At 35.8% G+C, this 17,677-nt stretch overlaps 1 protein-coding gene across 1 annotated transcript in view; it reads right to left on the bottom strand.

Annotated features, from left to right (window-relative positions):
* LOC114029066 (potassium channel subfamily T member 2-like) overlaps positions 1-17,677 on the bottom strand; it is a 73,209-nt gene that overhangs the window by 52,472 nt on the left and 3,060 nt on the right. The window contains exons 2-3 of the mRNA XM_027843418.1: positions 17,145-17,224; positions 11,586-11,685 (exon numbers count right to left, since the gene is read on the bottom strand). Coding sequence (XP_027699219.1) covers positions 11,586-11,685; positions 17,145-17,224 — 180 coding nt within the window. The remainder of the gene's footprint in view (positions 1-11,585; positions 11,686-17,144; positions 17,225-17,677) is intronic.

Below are 17,677 nucleotides of genomic sequence, written 5' to 3'. Positions count from 1 at the left end.
TGCAACTGGGAAATAAGAAATATAGGAAATGGGGTACAGAAATCTATCCTGCCTTGCAGGAAAATAGAAGGGGAAAAGAATAAGAGAAGCGGGGGAGAGATAGAAGGGAAGGCAGACTAGGGGAAGGGGTATTCAGAATGCATACCATCATGGGGTGGAGGGAGAGGTGAGATGGGGTAAAAATTTGGAACTCAAAATCTTGTGGAAGAAAACTTTGAAAACTAAAAATAAATAAATTTATTTAAAAAAAGAAATGATATGCAGGTAGATTTCAGAAAAATCTGGAAAGACTTACATGAATTGATGCTGTGTAAAGTAAGCAGAACCAGGAGAACACAGTACATAGTAACAACAAGACTGTGTGATGATCAACTATGATTGACTTAGCTTTTTCAGCAATACAATAATCCAAGAGTCACGACCAAAAATGCTATCCACATCCAGAGAAAGAACATGGAGTGTAAACGCAGGTTGAAGCATATTATTCTCACTTTTTTTTGTTTTTTTTTTTTGTGGCTTTCCCATTTTGTTCTGATTCTTCTTTCATAACATACTAATGTGGAAATATGTTACCATAATTGCACATATATAACCTATATCTAATTGTTTGCTGTCTTGGAGAGGGTGGAGGGAAGGGAGAGAGGGAGAAAATTTTGGAACTCAAAATCTTATAAAAATGAATGTTGAAAACTATCTTCACATGCAATTGGATAAAATAAAATATTATTTACAAAAAAAAAATAAAGACTCAGTCTCATATGTGAAATAAGCTGATTGCCTTTAGAAATGGGTCTTTATTCTCCATGGAGATGTCTAGATAATGGTGAAACATCTCTAAGAAACAGAAATTACTCAAACATCCAGATCATGTTTAACACGATACTAAAAACCTGAATGTTTGGCTTCATGAAGCAAAGCACTTGGACAACTGCTTAAAGTTTTAAGTGCCCCCAGATGCAATAAATCTTCTAACAGTAAAAGTTAGGATTCCCTAAGAAGTTTGAGCTAAGAAATTGAGTGATGCATTCTATCCAGTTTCATTTTATTAAGTCATCCTAGGCACTCAAAATTCAAATGCTAAGTATTCTCTTGACAATCCCTTTGAGGACTAAGTTTTTGACAGTACTGGCAGTATAATCAATCTCTCTCCAAGGGAACCTTTTCACTGCCTTGTCTCTTTACCACAAGAGCTTTTCCAAACCTTTTTTTTTTTTTTTTTTACATTCCTCAAAATTCCACCCCCACTCCTGTCCTTTTCTTATTTCGAATATTCTTGCTCTGAACATTCTCAAAAAGAGACTGTGACTGTCTTCATGAGAAGATAAAGGCTATCTGAAGGAAGACCTCCTTTAATTCCACTCCTGTATGTTTCAAAATGTTTTTGTATCTTTACCCATCCCCTCTACAAAGACCCTAAGGAAGGGGGTCAGCTCAGAGGCTCACCCTGAAAAACCCTCCCACCATAAGCACCTTAGTCTAGTCTATGGGTGGGGAAACTGTGTCTGCAATGCCACGTTGGCCTTCTAGGTCTCTGGATGCAGCCTTTTGACTGAGTCCAAGTTTGGATTTAGTCAAAGGGCCATACTTGAGGACTTGGGAGCTGCTTGGGGCCTTGAAGCTGCAGGTTCCTCACCCCCGGTCTAGGCCCTCATTCTCTTTTTCCTAAACTATTGCAACATCCACTTAATTATTTTTCCTGCTTTTAGTCTCTTTCATCTCCAATCCATCCTCCATATAGTGGCCAAAGTGATGTTACTAAAGTAGAACTTGACTATGTCACTCTTCTGTTCTGGAAGCTTCCAATGGCTTCTCATGGCCCTTGCATTAAAGTATAAGGTCCTCTATTTGACCTTTAAAGCCCTATATAATCTGTCTCAAGCCTATTTATCCTGGCTGCTTATATATTACTCTCCCTTAAACAGTATGTACTATCGAACTTTCCTGTTTGCTATTCCTCAAACACAGTATTCCAATTCCTGTTCCTCTGCATTTGCATAGCCAGTAACTCAAATCTGGAATCCTCTCCCTCATCACCCTCCTGTCTCTTGGATCCTCTGTCTCCCTTCAAGACTCAGTTCTCTTGCTTCCTCCTTCAAAAGGCTTTTTCTGATTCCCCTAAGTTGTTCCTGCTCATTCACAGCATAGTTTTAGGTATATAACTTGTATATCAGGGATTTTTGAAACATGGACAACAGAAAGATTTTAGGGGATGGTGTCTATAAACTTGGAGGGTAAAAAAAAATACATTTTACTTTCACTAATTTCTAGTTGAGATCTGTCATTTCTTTCAATGATGCATTTAAAAAAAAAAGTAAAATTATTCTAAGAAGGGCCCATAGATTTCACCAAAAGTCCTTACACCATGCCTTAACGTGTCTCTCTGTCACTGCTACTAGTGCCTAAAGTTCTTTTCTCTGGAGACAAGTAAAGCAAGTCTAATTGCTTTTCTGCATGACAGGCCTGCTTATTCCAAAAGACAGCTATCTTGACATTTCTTGAAGACACAGTGATTCAGGGGAAAAACAAAGAGAAAGAAAAACCTGGGCAAGCCAATAAAGAATCCAAATGTGTTGGAAGATTGTAAAACACAAAAAGGAAGAGGACAAATAAATAAACCATTGTTGGAAATGGTTATATTTGTGGCTTCCCCCATATAGGAGCTTTAAACTAAAAATGGATGGTGAGAGAAACTGAACATGTATAATTGCTTAGAAAGACAAGTCAGAGAATGGCAAGTTCAACATAGAAAAACAATATTGGTATAAAGGATCTAATAATTCTTAGAAGGCAACACACAATAAAATGAGTTGTAATAATACTTATGGCTTTATAAGTCTATAATCAAATGTGTAATATATAAGTAATAAACAAGGTGAAATAGATATCTTAATGAAAGAAAATAAGTCCTACATTATAGGTATCTCTGATATTTGAGTAAATCCAATTCATTACTTGAATATCACAAAAGAAAAGGAATGCCTTATTTGAGGTGAAAAATAACTGGAGCATCACTGTGTATCAAAAAGATATATTTACACGAGAAAATACATCAATCGACATTTCTTAGGCACCTACTATGTGCCAGGTACTATGCTAAAAGCTATGTATGAAAAGGAGCAGAGAGAATGCCTTTGGGTGAAAATTAATGGAGCAAGTAATAGAAGCTATATCATTGTGGGAATACATCGTAACATCAGAGCAGCTAGGTGGTACAGTGGATAAAGCACTGGGCTTGGAATCAGGAAGACTTAACTTTATAAGTTCAAATCCAGCCTCAGATACTTACTGTGTGACCCTGGACAATTCACTTAACCCCATTTGCCTCAGTTCCTCATCTGGAAAAATAAGCTGGAGAAGGACATGCCAAACCACTCCAGTATCTTTGCCAAGAAAATCCCCCAAAATCATAAAGAATCGGACATAACTGAAATGGCTGAACAACAATTGTAACATCAAGTTAGTGATTAGTTCTAGAAGCTGATCATACAGTTGGCATAAAATCAAGATATAGTAATGATGGGAGACTTCAAATGTCTAAGTATTTGCTATGGGTGTATCTCATTCAGCTAAAAGCAAAGCAGCAATAAGGGGAACTCTGTACTGGACATAATCTGATCAGAAAAATTTGGGTACAGAAGTAGAAATGCTAAGAGTTTTAAGAGGAAGTCATGGTGCCAACTTTGAATTCATAACGATGAAGACACTAGGCATCATCTGAAACTAGCCCTACATTTAGAGAAAGGAAATTTCAGTGTGCAGAGACTGGATATACTGGGTATAGGTTGTATTCTCTAGATTAGATGTCTACACAGCAAGTCAGGTCAATAAGGGAATGGTATGTTCTCAAGAGGAAAATCCTCCTGACACAACATATTATTTCAAAGAGATGCTTGTGAGACTATAGGAAATTTGCTTATCAACTTTGATTTTAAAAAGTAAATAAATGAAGATGAATAACAAAAAGTGGCAAAATGTAAGTAGAATATGAAATCCTTGAGGGCAGGGACTGTTACATATTTGTCTCTTTATCCACCCTATTATAGTTCCTTGCACTTGTGATAAATGCTAGTTGACTAGCTGCTAGGCACTTAATAAATGCTTGAAGAATTTATTTTGATCTAATTACACAGTCCTAAAATAATGTTAAGAAGGCAAAACCCCAAACTGGATGAATCTTGCAATGAAAGTTAAGAGAATCAAATTTTACATTGCTTCTTTTTTCTCACAAAAGAGAAAGAGCTTCAGGATGGAAAGTACAGATTGGAAATAGCTAATAAAAAATTGAAACCCATAATAAAAGGAGATAATAAGAAAGCATCTAATTGTCCTCAATAAGCAAAATTCAGTAGCATCAAATGAACTGCATTCCCAGGAAAATGACACCCTTAGAGATGAGATTGCTGAACTGACATCAACAATCTTTGAAAAACAGATTCATCCTAACTTGGGTGATGGAGATTGAGTTTTATTTATAAAATGCTTGAATGCCTGATTAAAAATGTAGTTAATGACAGCATTCAGGGGGAAATCATTGACTTTACTACCTTTGTGATCTTGGGGAAAGTGGTGACTCTAGAATCAAAAAACCTGGAGTTAAATCCTACCTCTTGTGGTTATTACCTTTGTGACCTTGAGCAAGTCACTTACCTTTCTGGGGCCTGGGGAATCATATGTGTAAAATCAGAGATTGTAAGAGATGGCTGCTAAGCTTCTTTTCAGCTCTATATTTATGATTCTATGATCCTAAATGGTAACTGCTAGTCAGAATAAGTGATTTAAAATAAAGTATGCCATATTAATGTCAATTTGTCTTTTTGACAGGATTCCTAAGAAGGCAGATCCAAAGAATGCTGAGGATATAGTAATATTCCTGCTCCCCAAAAGCAAGACAACTGACAGTTTTTCCCTCGCTGCAATATCCAGTGATGGGAGTTGGTGAGATGAGGGCTATATGAGAGAGCATGTTTAGATGCACTCAGAACTGACTAATCTAATCAAAAAAATGGTCATCAATGGACCTATGTGAGCCAGGAAGGAGTTTTCTAATGAAGTGTCCCAAGGCTTTATCTTTGACCCTTTGGTATATAAGAGATTTTTAACTGATTTGGATGAATATATGAAAGGCATGCTTCTCAAATCTATGAATGAAACACAAGTGAGATTTAGATGACATATTAGATAACTAAATTGGACACAAAAACATTTCTTCAGGTTAGACTAAGGTTCACTCAGTCTATATCTACCCCTCAATCAAAATTCGGCAGCTATTGTCTATTGGCATCCAAACCACTCCTTGTCTTTCTTCAATGAGTTCGGTGCCTGCCTCATAGTTTTTCCTCCCCTCTTCCAATTCCTACTCTCATATTATGGGCCTTCAACATCCATATTAATGCTGCCTCAAAGATTCTAACTTTCTAGTTCCTCAGCTTATTCAGTTACTATGACTTACTCAGATCTCTTCCACCTCACTTCAGCTACACACTGAGATGGTCATATCTATGATTTTGCCATCACTCACACATGAACCCCTTCCATGTTCATAAACTGTAAATACACTCATTTGATCAAAAGTTTTCATCATCCCACCTCTATTTCTGCCTTCCAACCCCAAAGTATCTTCTTTGTCCTCACTATAATCTCCAATCCCCTGATTCCTTAGATCTTTGTAAACTGGGAATTATCCATTACCCCTTCCCCATCTTGACCCTTTAGTCAATAAATTCAGTTCTACACTATCCTCTTTCTGTTCACTTGCCTACTAATTATATCATTCATCTTGCCTTACCAAGCACAAGTTTTAGATTACCCCCAACATCTGCTCTCTTTGGTCTCACTCACATGTTGCTGAATGAAGGTGGAGAAAAATCACAAAACATGCTGACTGGGTCCACTAAGATTTGTGTTTCATAATCTCAACTGGGCCTCACTTTAGAAAGGCAATTTCTTTTATAAAACCTTGTTGATTCAATATCCCATTCATCACAGCAGCTTTTCAAAACTTTTTCATCCCTCCTCCACCTTCCCATTGCTCCCTCTCCCCCTAATTTTTTCCTGTAAGAACCTTGCCTCATATTTGACTTAAAAATTGAGGTCATTTACTGAGAGCTCCTCCTTGCTTTTTCTTCTTTAACTCATATTATGCAGGTACCTTTAGCAACTATCTCCTTCTTCAGCCCCTTTTCCATGAAGAGGCCACCCTTCTCCTTGCCAAGGCAAACATTCACAAGTATTCCTATTTTATCCCATATTTTCCAGAAGATTGCTCCTCTCTCACTTTTCTGCAATCTCTCCTTCTCTACGGAGTCTTCCCCTACAGTCTACAAACATGTCCATGCCTCTTCCATACTCAAAAAGCCTGCACTTGATCTATATATCATCCCTATCATCCAATATCCTGCCTCCCCTTTTAGGGCTAAATACCTTGAGAAGGCCATCTACAATCCACATCTACAGTCCTTTCCTCTCACTCCTCTTAACTCTCTATAGTCTAGCTTTTCACCTTATTATTCAACTGAAACTGTTTTCTCCAAAGTTACCAGTGATATATCTCTTAATTAACAAATATAATGGCCTTTTCCCAATCCTCTTCCTTCTTGACCTTTCCATAGCATTTGACACTGTCAATCACCCTCTTCCTCTTGAGAATCTCTCTCTAGGTTTTTAGGACACTACTCTTTCCTGGTTCTCATCTTATATGTCAGTTTCCTTTGCTAAATCTTCAATCAGGTCACACCTATTAAACATGGGTGTCCCTCAGGGCTAGGTCTCTTCTTCCTCTCTGTTATTTCATTTGGTGATCACATTATCTCCCATGATTTATCATCTTTGCTAATGACTCTCAAATCTACTTATCCAGCTCTAAACTCTCTTTTGATTTCCAATCTCACATCTTCTACCACCTACTGGACATTGTAAACTAGATATCACGTAGATATATTAAACTCAACAGGTCCAAAATAATATTCATTATCTCCCTCCTCTTTCCTCAAATCTTGCCCTTTTGCTAACTTCCTTTTTACTATCACCACTATCCTCCCAGTCACCCAGGGTCAAGACCTATGTATGATCGTCACTTCTTACTCTTTCATCCACCCACCCCCATGTCCAACATGTTTCCATGTCCTCTTGATTTGTATCCTTATAACATTCATTGAATATATTGTATTGTATATAACATATGTCGTATATACCCACCTTCTCTCCTCTGATAATTCTGTAATCCTGGGGCAGGGCCTCATCACATCACTTTTGAATTATTCCAACAGCCTGTTTCTTGGTCTCCCTGACACAAGTCTCTTCACTCCAGTCCATTCTCCATTCAGCTGTCAAAGTGATCTTTAAGCACAGCTCTGACCATGTCACTCCTGCCCAAATAAACTCTGATGGCTCCCTTTCAACTACAGGGTCAAATATAAAATCCTGTTTGGCATTCAAAACCTTTTATTACCTGCTTCACTCCTAACCTTTCAGTTCTTCTTACATCTTACTCACCCTCATGTACTCTAATATCCAGTGACACTGACCTCTTTATTGTTCTGACAATGACAAGACAATCCATCTATCAATTCTGGGTGTTTTTAGTGGCTGTCCTCCATGCCTAGAATTCTCTCCCTTCTCTCTCTCTCTCCTAGTCCTCCTGGTTTTCTTCAATTCCCATAAAAAATTTTACCTTCTATAAGAAGCCTCTCCTGATCCTTCTTGATGCTAGTGACTTCCCTCTGTTGATTACCTCTTATTTATCCTGTTTATAACTTTTTTGTTCACAGTTATTTTCATGCTGTCTCTTCCATTAATCTATGAATTCCTTGAGAGCAGGGACTGTCTTTTCCCTTTCGTTGAATCTCCATACTTAGCACGGTGTCTGGCACATAACAGTCATTTATTAAATGCTTATTGCCTGACTGTATAGAAGAACAAAGCTAATAATATAAAATTTATTAGGGTTAAAAATACAATCTCACATCATGGTTCAAAAGTTCAACTTCATAAGGAGATGATGGAGGAGATGTCCCTAGACTTCACTTCAAGTGAAAAAGACATGAGAATTTTAATGTGATGAAAATTAAATGTGAGTCAACAATGTGGCTTGGTGAAAAAAGTTAATATGATCTTTGGCTGTGTTAATGGAAACATAGTGTACAAAATGAGCAAAGTTATTATACTATTCATATGCAAATGAAGCAGCTGGAGCAAGGGAAGAAGTAGGAAAGGTTTTCAACATCCATATCTCCCGAATTTTGTCCTGCTGTCTTCAGTCATAGGCTTTTAGAGTACTAGGACAAGTATATATAGGATGTAGTTTGACTATACAGAAACACTCAATTTTTTCCATCCTATGTAATCTCTCCATTAAAAGAAAATATAAATACTTGGCATAATGTATAGTTATAATATTGCAGTACTATAACATCTACATGTGATTTTTTGAGGCTGCCATTATTCAAAAGTGCTCCCCATACAAATATGTTCCTGAACCCTGGAGCCCCATTTCTATGATTGGAGCTATATGAAGACATAAATGGTTGTAATACAGAACTCATAAGAATCCCTGGCTCCCACAGGAAGTCACAGATTTAGAGTCAGGGGTTTAAAAAAAATGCACTTAACATAAACAGATGTTTCCTGTAGGCAGTAACAGCACACATCTACAAAATGTCAGTTTTGACAGCTCCTGCTAGTAACAACGTGAAAAGGGACCTAGACAGGTCCCTAAATAATTTATGTGTTACATTGATAGACTGACCAGCAGAAAAAAAAGGTACAATTATTTAACTAAAATTTTTCATGTAAAAAAGCTGTTTCATGGAGGAATATTATACAATTGGGTTTATTATAAAATATTTAATTTGAAATCAATTACCAATAATCCTTACTAATAATTGATTCAATTATATTCAATTCAACAAGCATGTAAGTGCTTGTAATTTACCACTACTGTATTAGGGCCTATGGTTACAAAGACAAAAATGATGTAGCCCCTGCCCTCAAGAATCTTTTATTTCACTAGAGAACAACAATATGTACACAGATAAGTAAATCCAAACATATACAAAGTTATTTTGGGAGTAGGGAAGATGCTAACGAAAAATGACTTCATAGAGGAGGCAGTATTAGAGCTAAGCCCTGAAGAGAATTAGAGATTCCAAGAAAAGCAGGTGAGGAGGAAGAACATTCCAGTCATGGAAGACAGGCTGTGTGAAGCCTTGGGAGCAGATAATGAAATAAAACTCATATAAAGGGAACAACAAATAAGCTAGTTTAGCTGGAGCACAGACTACACGAATGGAAATAATGAGTAATCAGCCGAGAAAGAGAGGCTGGAACCATATTGGGAAGAACTTTAAGAGCCAAAATTAGGAATTCATTTTTAATCTAGAGGTACGAGGGAGTCACTAGGGCTTACTTTTCAAGGGGGCAACGTTCAGACCTATGCTTTAGCATCTATGTGGCGAATAAGACTGTATGCAAGGAGAACAGCTAGAAAACTACTGCAATGGTCTAGAGTCTAGACTCCAGATAAAATGTCACAAGGGAGAGAAAGGGATGGATGAAAGAGATGCCCTGGAATTAGAATCAGTGAGTACTGGCAATGACTGGATATAGCAGAGTAAGGGAGAACAAAGTTGTGTGTGAGGTTATGAACCTAGGTGGCATCCTTGATAGGAACAAGGAAGTTATAAAGAAAAGGAAATAAAATTGGTTCTTATAAAGATATAAGATCGTAGGATTGGTACTGGAAGGGACCCTAGTTTCAACACCTCATTTTACAAATAAAGTGAAATGCAAAGAGTTGACTTGCCTTTTTATTATAGAATTAATGAATAACAGAATTTAACCAAAATTCCACTGATTCCAGATCTGGCACTTCTTTCATGGGAGATGCTTATGACGCATCCAGGTAAAGCTGTCCAATGGCCAATTGTTGATATTGGACTAGAACTTAAGAGAATTGAAGATTGAATATGCAGGTTTGCAAATCATCTGCATAGAGATGATAGATGAATCTAAGGAAGTTGAGATCATCAAAGAGACAGAGGAGAGAAAGAGAAGAGGGGGAGAGACAAATACAGAGACAGAAAGAATAGGCCTGGTATAATCGTACTCAGGAGGACATAGACAATGATTTAACAAATCCTGAGAAAGAATGGTCAAACAGATATGAGGAGAATCAGAAAAGAGCACTAATTTATGCTGCATAAACCACAACTTGCTAATTTAAGAAGAGAATAAGAACTACCTGTTATTTAATAGATGAAAAGATATAAACTAAATCCAAAAACCTAGATGAAGAGATCCAATTCAATTCACCAGACTGGCACTGAATACCTGCTATTATGTGACACTTTATGCTTGGTACTGGGGAATATAATGTTAAAAAAAAAAAAGCAACTTATAGTCCCTACACTCAAGAAACTTAGGCTCTAAAAGACCCAGCTTATCTTAGATTCTATTAAGAAGTCCAAAATATTCATATGCTTTAGGTTTCCCAGTTTGGGATTCATTTAAACTGATTAAGGCCTGAATGACAGAGTGGGAAAAAATAAAACAAAGCTGGGTTTAAGGCCTAGCTCTCTGATTCACTACCTATTTGATCTGGGGCTTCACTCCTTAACACATCTCCTAGGGCTTTAGTTTCTTCATCTGTAAAATGATGTGAGTAGAGGAGATCAGTTCCAACAATAAATCTAATTCTGTAATGCTAATACTCATATTAAGAGTGAGATGAAGATATTTTATATGTCTCTTCTATGCCCAGCTTAGAAATGAGGGGTCAGAAACAATACAGTGAGGTAAATAAAGGTACAACTAGAATTGAGCTAAAGGGCAGTGGGCATGAAGTTAAGTGGATAAAGATAGAAATAAGACTAGCAAAGATTGGGCTTGAACCTTTCAAAGGACAGGAACCCACCCTGTGGAGAGCAGCTACAACAATGAGAACAGCAGTGAAGAGGAGCCCTTGGAAGTGTAGATAGGTTAATCACATATTGGTTCAAGGACCCTTTAAGATCTTTGTTTCTTTCAAGTTAACAAGGATTTAGGACATACTTCTGTAAAGCAGCAAAAATCTATGTATGAAGAGCTAGAGTTCAGTTTCTCCGAACCTTAGAAGACTGAGCAAAGATAGCCAGCTTCAGCCTTTTTAGACCTCTTAGACCTTACATTAAATGAGTGGAAGAAAGTACAAGAAAGCAGAAATGGAGTAGAGTCAAGGAGGCCTGGGTTCACGACCTTGCTCAGGCTAGCACTAGCTGTGTGACCACGGGCCAGTCATTTTAATAAATCAGTGCTCCAGGAACTAAGTTATATTTTTGCAAATGAGAATTCCCCACAGGGTTAAAATCAAAGGTCAGACACATACACACATCCCACAAAAAATGGAAAACCATGTAAGAAAAAGCACAATAGTAACTCTCACAGCATGCCTGAAAACTAAATCAAATTAATTTTTAAAAAGACAAACTTTCTCTCTCTGTGAGCTTTAAATTCCAATTGGCACAAAGTAATGATAATACTGTACTTAATCCATTTCCCAAGAAATCAGAGAAACAATTTTCAAGGGCAAATAGAAAAAAGAAAAAAGTTACCATTTATTTCCTTGTGGTGGAGGATCCAGAAGTACTCGAATTATATATAATAAGCAGCTTAATACCTTGAGGGAAAAATTGAACAAGCGTATTCTTAGACCTTTAACAAAAAAAGAAAAAAAAATCAGTTTGTTTCAAATTCAAATTCCATCCAAAAAAAGTCTAAAAGAAATATGTCAAAAATTCAACTCTAAGTAGAGCATTTATATTGATTGATATTTAGAACCTACAATACCCAAATATTCAGAAATCTTTTTGGAATAGCTCTATGGAGAGGATGAATTTCAATTACCCAAAGGTTTAAAAATATGAGTCTAACAGAGCACATGAACTACATATAAAAGCTAAAGTTACCTGCTGGGATCAAACCCAGACCCCAGAATTTAGACAGCATAAAATCCATGTTCATCTCAGGTGGTTTAATGTTTCCCTGAATGCTTTAAGGGAGGCTGTGCACATGGTCTTTTAAGTCTAAATTCTCTGAGTTGTCTACACTGTGGAAATTCACTTGATCATGTTGAATATAATTATCATCATCATTTTTATAGTTCATATTTATATAATGCTTTAAGATTTATAAAGATATAGATATATACATACTCATATAATCTTCACATAAGCCTTTTAAGATAAATGTTAATGTTATCTTATTTACAAATAAGGGAAATGAGGCTGAAGAATTGTCCGGTCACCCAGTTAGCAAATGTCTGAAGCAAGGTTTAGACACAGGATTTGAAGTCGTAAGTCTAATGTCCACGTCCAGTATTCAATATAACCTGTTTAGGATTAGAAATCCTACTTTTTGATACTAGGAAAATTAGATGTTAAACAAACCCAGTGTCCTATCTTTATTAATTTGATTTCTTACCAGAATCCAAGTGGTTTTTTTTTTTCCAAAAGTCAAATCCTGAGTCTAACCTCTCTTGAAAACAGATGACTTTGTAGAGATCTCTTTAGTGCATGGTGCACATGAATAAAAAGTCTTTGATTTTCTACTGATAACAAAAATCCATATAGTATTAATACTGAGTGAAAAACACCTGAATGTTTCATGAACTGAAATGACTCCTCCTGCATCTGGGAAGATCTGAGTCATCCAGTGGGAATAGCACTTGGGGAAAGATTTCTCTGAACTGGCAATAACTGTTAATTAAAGTCAGACAACATAATGCAAAAATACCATTTCTTAAGTTTTCTAGGTGTAAATAACTTTGAGGTAACATTTTTAAGTTGTAAAAGTGAATGTTTATTAAATTTGTATTTTCCTCAAAGGTTTTTGTATCAAAATACATAGGGTAGTTTAAGGGTATTAAATCTCTCTCTCTCTCACATATATATATCTATATATATCTATATATGTATCTATCTATCTATCTATATATATATATCATATACACATGTGTGTTTATAATCGGTGTCTGTAAAAAAATTATCTTTGATAAGGTCAACTGAAAAAATAAATTAAAATAAGAGACCAGATCTCACAGAAGATAACAAAGAACTCCCTTAAGACAGCTAATTTCATCACTCTTGATCTATTTATATGCACTCTCTGGTCAGAGAGGAATTAGCATTCAGCATTTTAGGGGTTCAGTCCCCCTGTTCCATACTAGTTGGAAAGCATGGTGGTGGCCACCACTCATCTCAAAAGCAACTAAAAAGATGGCTTCCAGATTGGGCCTGGTTACACATTGGCATAAAGCAACATTGATCTAGAAGCAATATCAAATGAAGAAGTATACACTAGATGTGAGTTATTAATATAGTCAATAAGCAGACCACATAGCACAATACATAGAATGCTAGACTTTTAAAGTTAGGAAAGCCTAATTTGGAATCTCACTTCAGATATTTACTCATTGTGTGACCCTCAGCAATCCCTTTCACCTCTCCACCTCATTCTCCTCATCTGTAAAACAGGGATAATAACAGCAACAATCTCACAGGGTTGTTAGGAGAATCAAATGAAATAACATATTAAAGTGACCTTATACCACTATATAAATGTTGGATATTATAGCTAGCTAGCTAGCTAGCAATACTAATTTATAAAAAGATAGGTCTATGTCAGATCTCAAGAGGTAGGGGTGACATATAATACAAAGACAACCAACCCCAGAGTCAGGAAAGGTGGGTTCAAGGCTTGATTGATAAACCTTAGCTTTGTGACCCTGAGTAAGTCACATAACCTCTTAGAGCCCCAGGTAACACTAAAGACTCTAAATTTTAGAATACTTACTAATCTACATTGATAAAGGGAATTTTCTCCCTGTGAGGTCCTGATAACATTAAAATCACAGATCTAGATGTATGCATGCATGCATGAATGCATGTGTATACACATAATATTAGAACTCACACTAGGAGCCTTAATTACTAAAAACATTGAATGACCTTTGTAATAAAGGTCATTTAATGCATACAACAATGTCAAAACTTCTACCTTGTATATATAATTATAATGAAGATCTGTATTCTTTACATTTATTATCAGTCCATAGCACAAACACCAATGGCAACATAGTATTTAATTAATTACATCTCATCCTCTACCATCTTTATACCACATTCTCTAGATGACTGTGATCCTGGCTTTTGGTCACTGCATTTTTAATATTATTGAAAATAAGACAAACAACCCTGTGGTGCGAGGAAAAAACACTGGTTTTGGAATATAGGTTCAAATCATGACTCTGATTGATATCTTTCCTGCAGAATCTCTTCAGTTTCCATATCTGTAAAATGAAGAGACTGGACTAGGTGACCTTGAATGTCCCCTCCATCTCTAAGACTATGATCCTATGATATTATAAAGATCTCAAATATCTTTTCAGAACAGGTAGCCTCAAACCTGGGCTTTCTTTTCAAGTATAGAACTTTAGTGAACCTAAAATTTCACAACTATTGAAAATAATCAAAATCTTAATAATAATAAAAAGAATCACTGGATGCCTGGACTCTCATAAAGAAGGATATTTACTTTTCTTCCATCTTCTTTCTTGTCAAAAAACAAAAGCTTATGGCATCTCACCCAATTCAAACACATTAAAAATTCCCTGTCAAATTACTGCTCTGGTAGCAGGTAATTTCTCTTTTTCCCTCTTTTAATAAAAAAATAAATAACCACATTGTGTTACATTTTAAAATCAAAGCTACTGTTGTGGATCTAGGCAAAATTAAAATGTTCCTATTGTCCAAGTTCTGCTCTAATTTGAAGCAGAGCTCCATGTCATTTTGCATATATTTGGTAAGACACAGACTGACATTAACAAGAGACATTAACAAAAGACAACAGTCAAAAGAGTAAGAAACTTGGTTAAAAAAAATTATCTAAGGAGCAAATTAAGGCATTTGCTAATTGGATCAGTGATGAATTTTTTTAACGACTGTTTTCATAAACAAGGATGCATGACCACATAAGGGTGGCCAATACTTTGTAGGGATAGAAACTGGTCCTATAATTTTATTGGTACATGAAACTCCCAAGGAGGAAGCTCCCTCTATCTTTACAAGGTAGCACCTTCTCTGCAACTTATAGTCTTAGAGAACTGCTTGACCACTGAGAGGTAAAATGACTTGACCAGGATTACATAGCCAGTATGTTGTTAACAGTATAGCAGAAATAAAATTTAGAATACCAGCTTATAGTATACCCCCCCACTAAATGCAAAATGAATATATGATCTATATAAAAATATAAAATATATAAATACATATAAAAGTGTGCTATGAAAAAAATTTGAAGACAAATAGATCAGGTGCCTTTCATATCTATCTTTAGGTGGTAAATGATTAAACAAGGTATTAGGATTATAACAAAAGTAAAACAGATGAATTCAATTATATGTATACAATTGAAAAGTTTTTATATGAACAAAATTAACACAACTAGAATTACAGGAGAAACTGTTGACTGGGAAAAAAATTTTTTGTATAAAATATCTCTGATAAGAGTGTGATATCCCACAAGTAAGTAGGTAGCACAGTGGATAATATGCTAGACCCAGAACCTGGAAGACCTGAATTAAAATCTGGCCTTGGACATTTGCTAGCTGTGTGATGCCAGCATGTCACTTAAGCTGTCTACCTCAGTTTCCTCAACTGTAAAATAGGAAGCATAAGCACCTACCTCACAGAGTTGTTGTGAGGATTGAATCATTGTAAAGTGCTTAGCACAACACCTGGCACATAATTGCTTTCCATCCAAATTATATAGCCAACACTCTCTCTCTCTCTCTCTCTCTCTCCCTCTCTCTCTCTCTCTCTCTCTCTCTCTCTCTCTCTCTCTCTCTCTCTCTCTCTCTCTCTCTCTCTCTCTCTCTCTCTCTCTTTCTCTGTCCAAAAAGCTGTTCCCCAAGAGATAAAAAGAGATGAACAAATTACAAACTATTAACAAGCTATAAAAGAATGTCCTAAATCACTAATATAAAGACAAAAGCAAATCAAAACAACTCTGAAGTTTACCTCAACTAAGCAAATTGAAGAAAAAAAGAGATTAGTTCAAAATTGGAATGGTTGTAGAAACATGAGCACACTAATAAACTTGTCGAAACTGTCAATTAGTCTGATCATTCTGGAAAGCAATTTGGAATTATGTGAAGAAAGTTACTAAAATAAGTGTCCATAGTTGTTGATGCAGAAATTCCACTGGTAGACACCTACCCTAAGGATGTCAATGATGAAAATAAAAGGAACAATAAGCACAAAAACATTTATAGTGGTATTTTTGTAGAATCAAAGAACTGGAAATAAAGTAGGTAACTATTGATGGGGGAATGGCTAAATAAGTTGTAGTATATGAATACTATAGGAATAGGAAGTAAAGAGACAATTCCATTAGTGCAGGGAACCCCAGGGGAAGAAAACCCCCTCTACCAATACAGGTTAGGGCCTTTCCTTCAACTTATAGTCTTAACATTGCCTAGAAAACTGATAGGTTAAGTGACTTGCCCATGGTTACATAGCTAGTATGAATCAGACTTGGGATTTGAGCCCAGGTCTTCCTAATAGATTATAAATTTCTGTAAGTCAGGAACTATTTTGGTTTTTTTCTTTATATTTCTAGTACTTAGTATAATTCCAGGCACACAACTGATGTTTGATGGCTTCTTATAAATTGAGTTAAATTGGATGGAATCACATCTTTTAACATTTATGTATTTTAGATTACTTACATGGAACCATCCTTTGCTTTATTTATACCACAAAGAGCATATGAGGCAGCAACTCCCTAACTTTCACAATCCATCAGCACTGCCATTCTCCATGGTCAGTTAGTAAACCCAGTCTCCATCAATCACAGGCCTACAAATTCTCCCCACTACAAAAAGGTTGGCTATTCTTGATTTAAATTATTTGTACTTTACCACTTTCTGGGAGAAATCAGGAGAAAGGAGAAGATTCAGAGACCTGATCAAACATCTCTGACTTCTTCCTGTCTTCCTCAAAATACAAACCAAGCTGATGTTCCTTAAAGTAATATTGTTAGAAAGAAAATTTAAGTTTTTATTCTTGGGAAACAAAATTATGTAATACCCAGAAACTAAATGAACTACTTACTTGATCGCTGATTTTTGATGAAAAATAATTTTAACCTCTCTTTGAATGTATTTTCATTCATATAAAATTCAACTTGTACTCTGAAAAAGAAAAAAAGGAAAGGTTATATTCAAATGGTACATTAAATTATTCTAATAAAAGATAACTTAAATATTAACTCTTTTGACATTTTATTGACATCAGTATTGGGAATATGATATCCAATATTTATAAGAAAACAAAAATGAATAATTAATAAAAATGAATAAATTATAATGTAGCACAAATTCATTGTTATTGTAAGTGAGGAATCAGTAAATTATTCAGATATTCTGCAGATAATCAAACAACACACAAATAATTATGTTAATTGCACTATTTAATGCCCTAAAAAACACCACCAAAACCCAGTACAAAAGTCTACAAATATTTTTGTTACTGTGTTTCTAGAACAATATCTTCCAAAGTCTTCCAAAAATCTAAGGAAAGGAGAAGAGGAGAAAGGGAAAGGAAGGAAGGAAGGAAGGAAGGAAGGAAGGAAGGAAGGAAGGAAG

This window comes from Vombatus ursinus, unplaced genomic scaffold (assembly GCF_900497805.2).
Source record: "Vombatus ursinus unplaced genomic scaffold, bare-nosed wombat genome assembly UNPS02014909.1, whole genome shotgun sequence".
Lineage (NCBI taxonomy): Eukaryota > Metazoa > Chordata > Mammalia > Diprotodontia > Vombatidae > Vombatus > Vombatus ursinus.
This window is presented reverse-complemented; position numbering and strand designations above follow the sequence as displayed.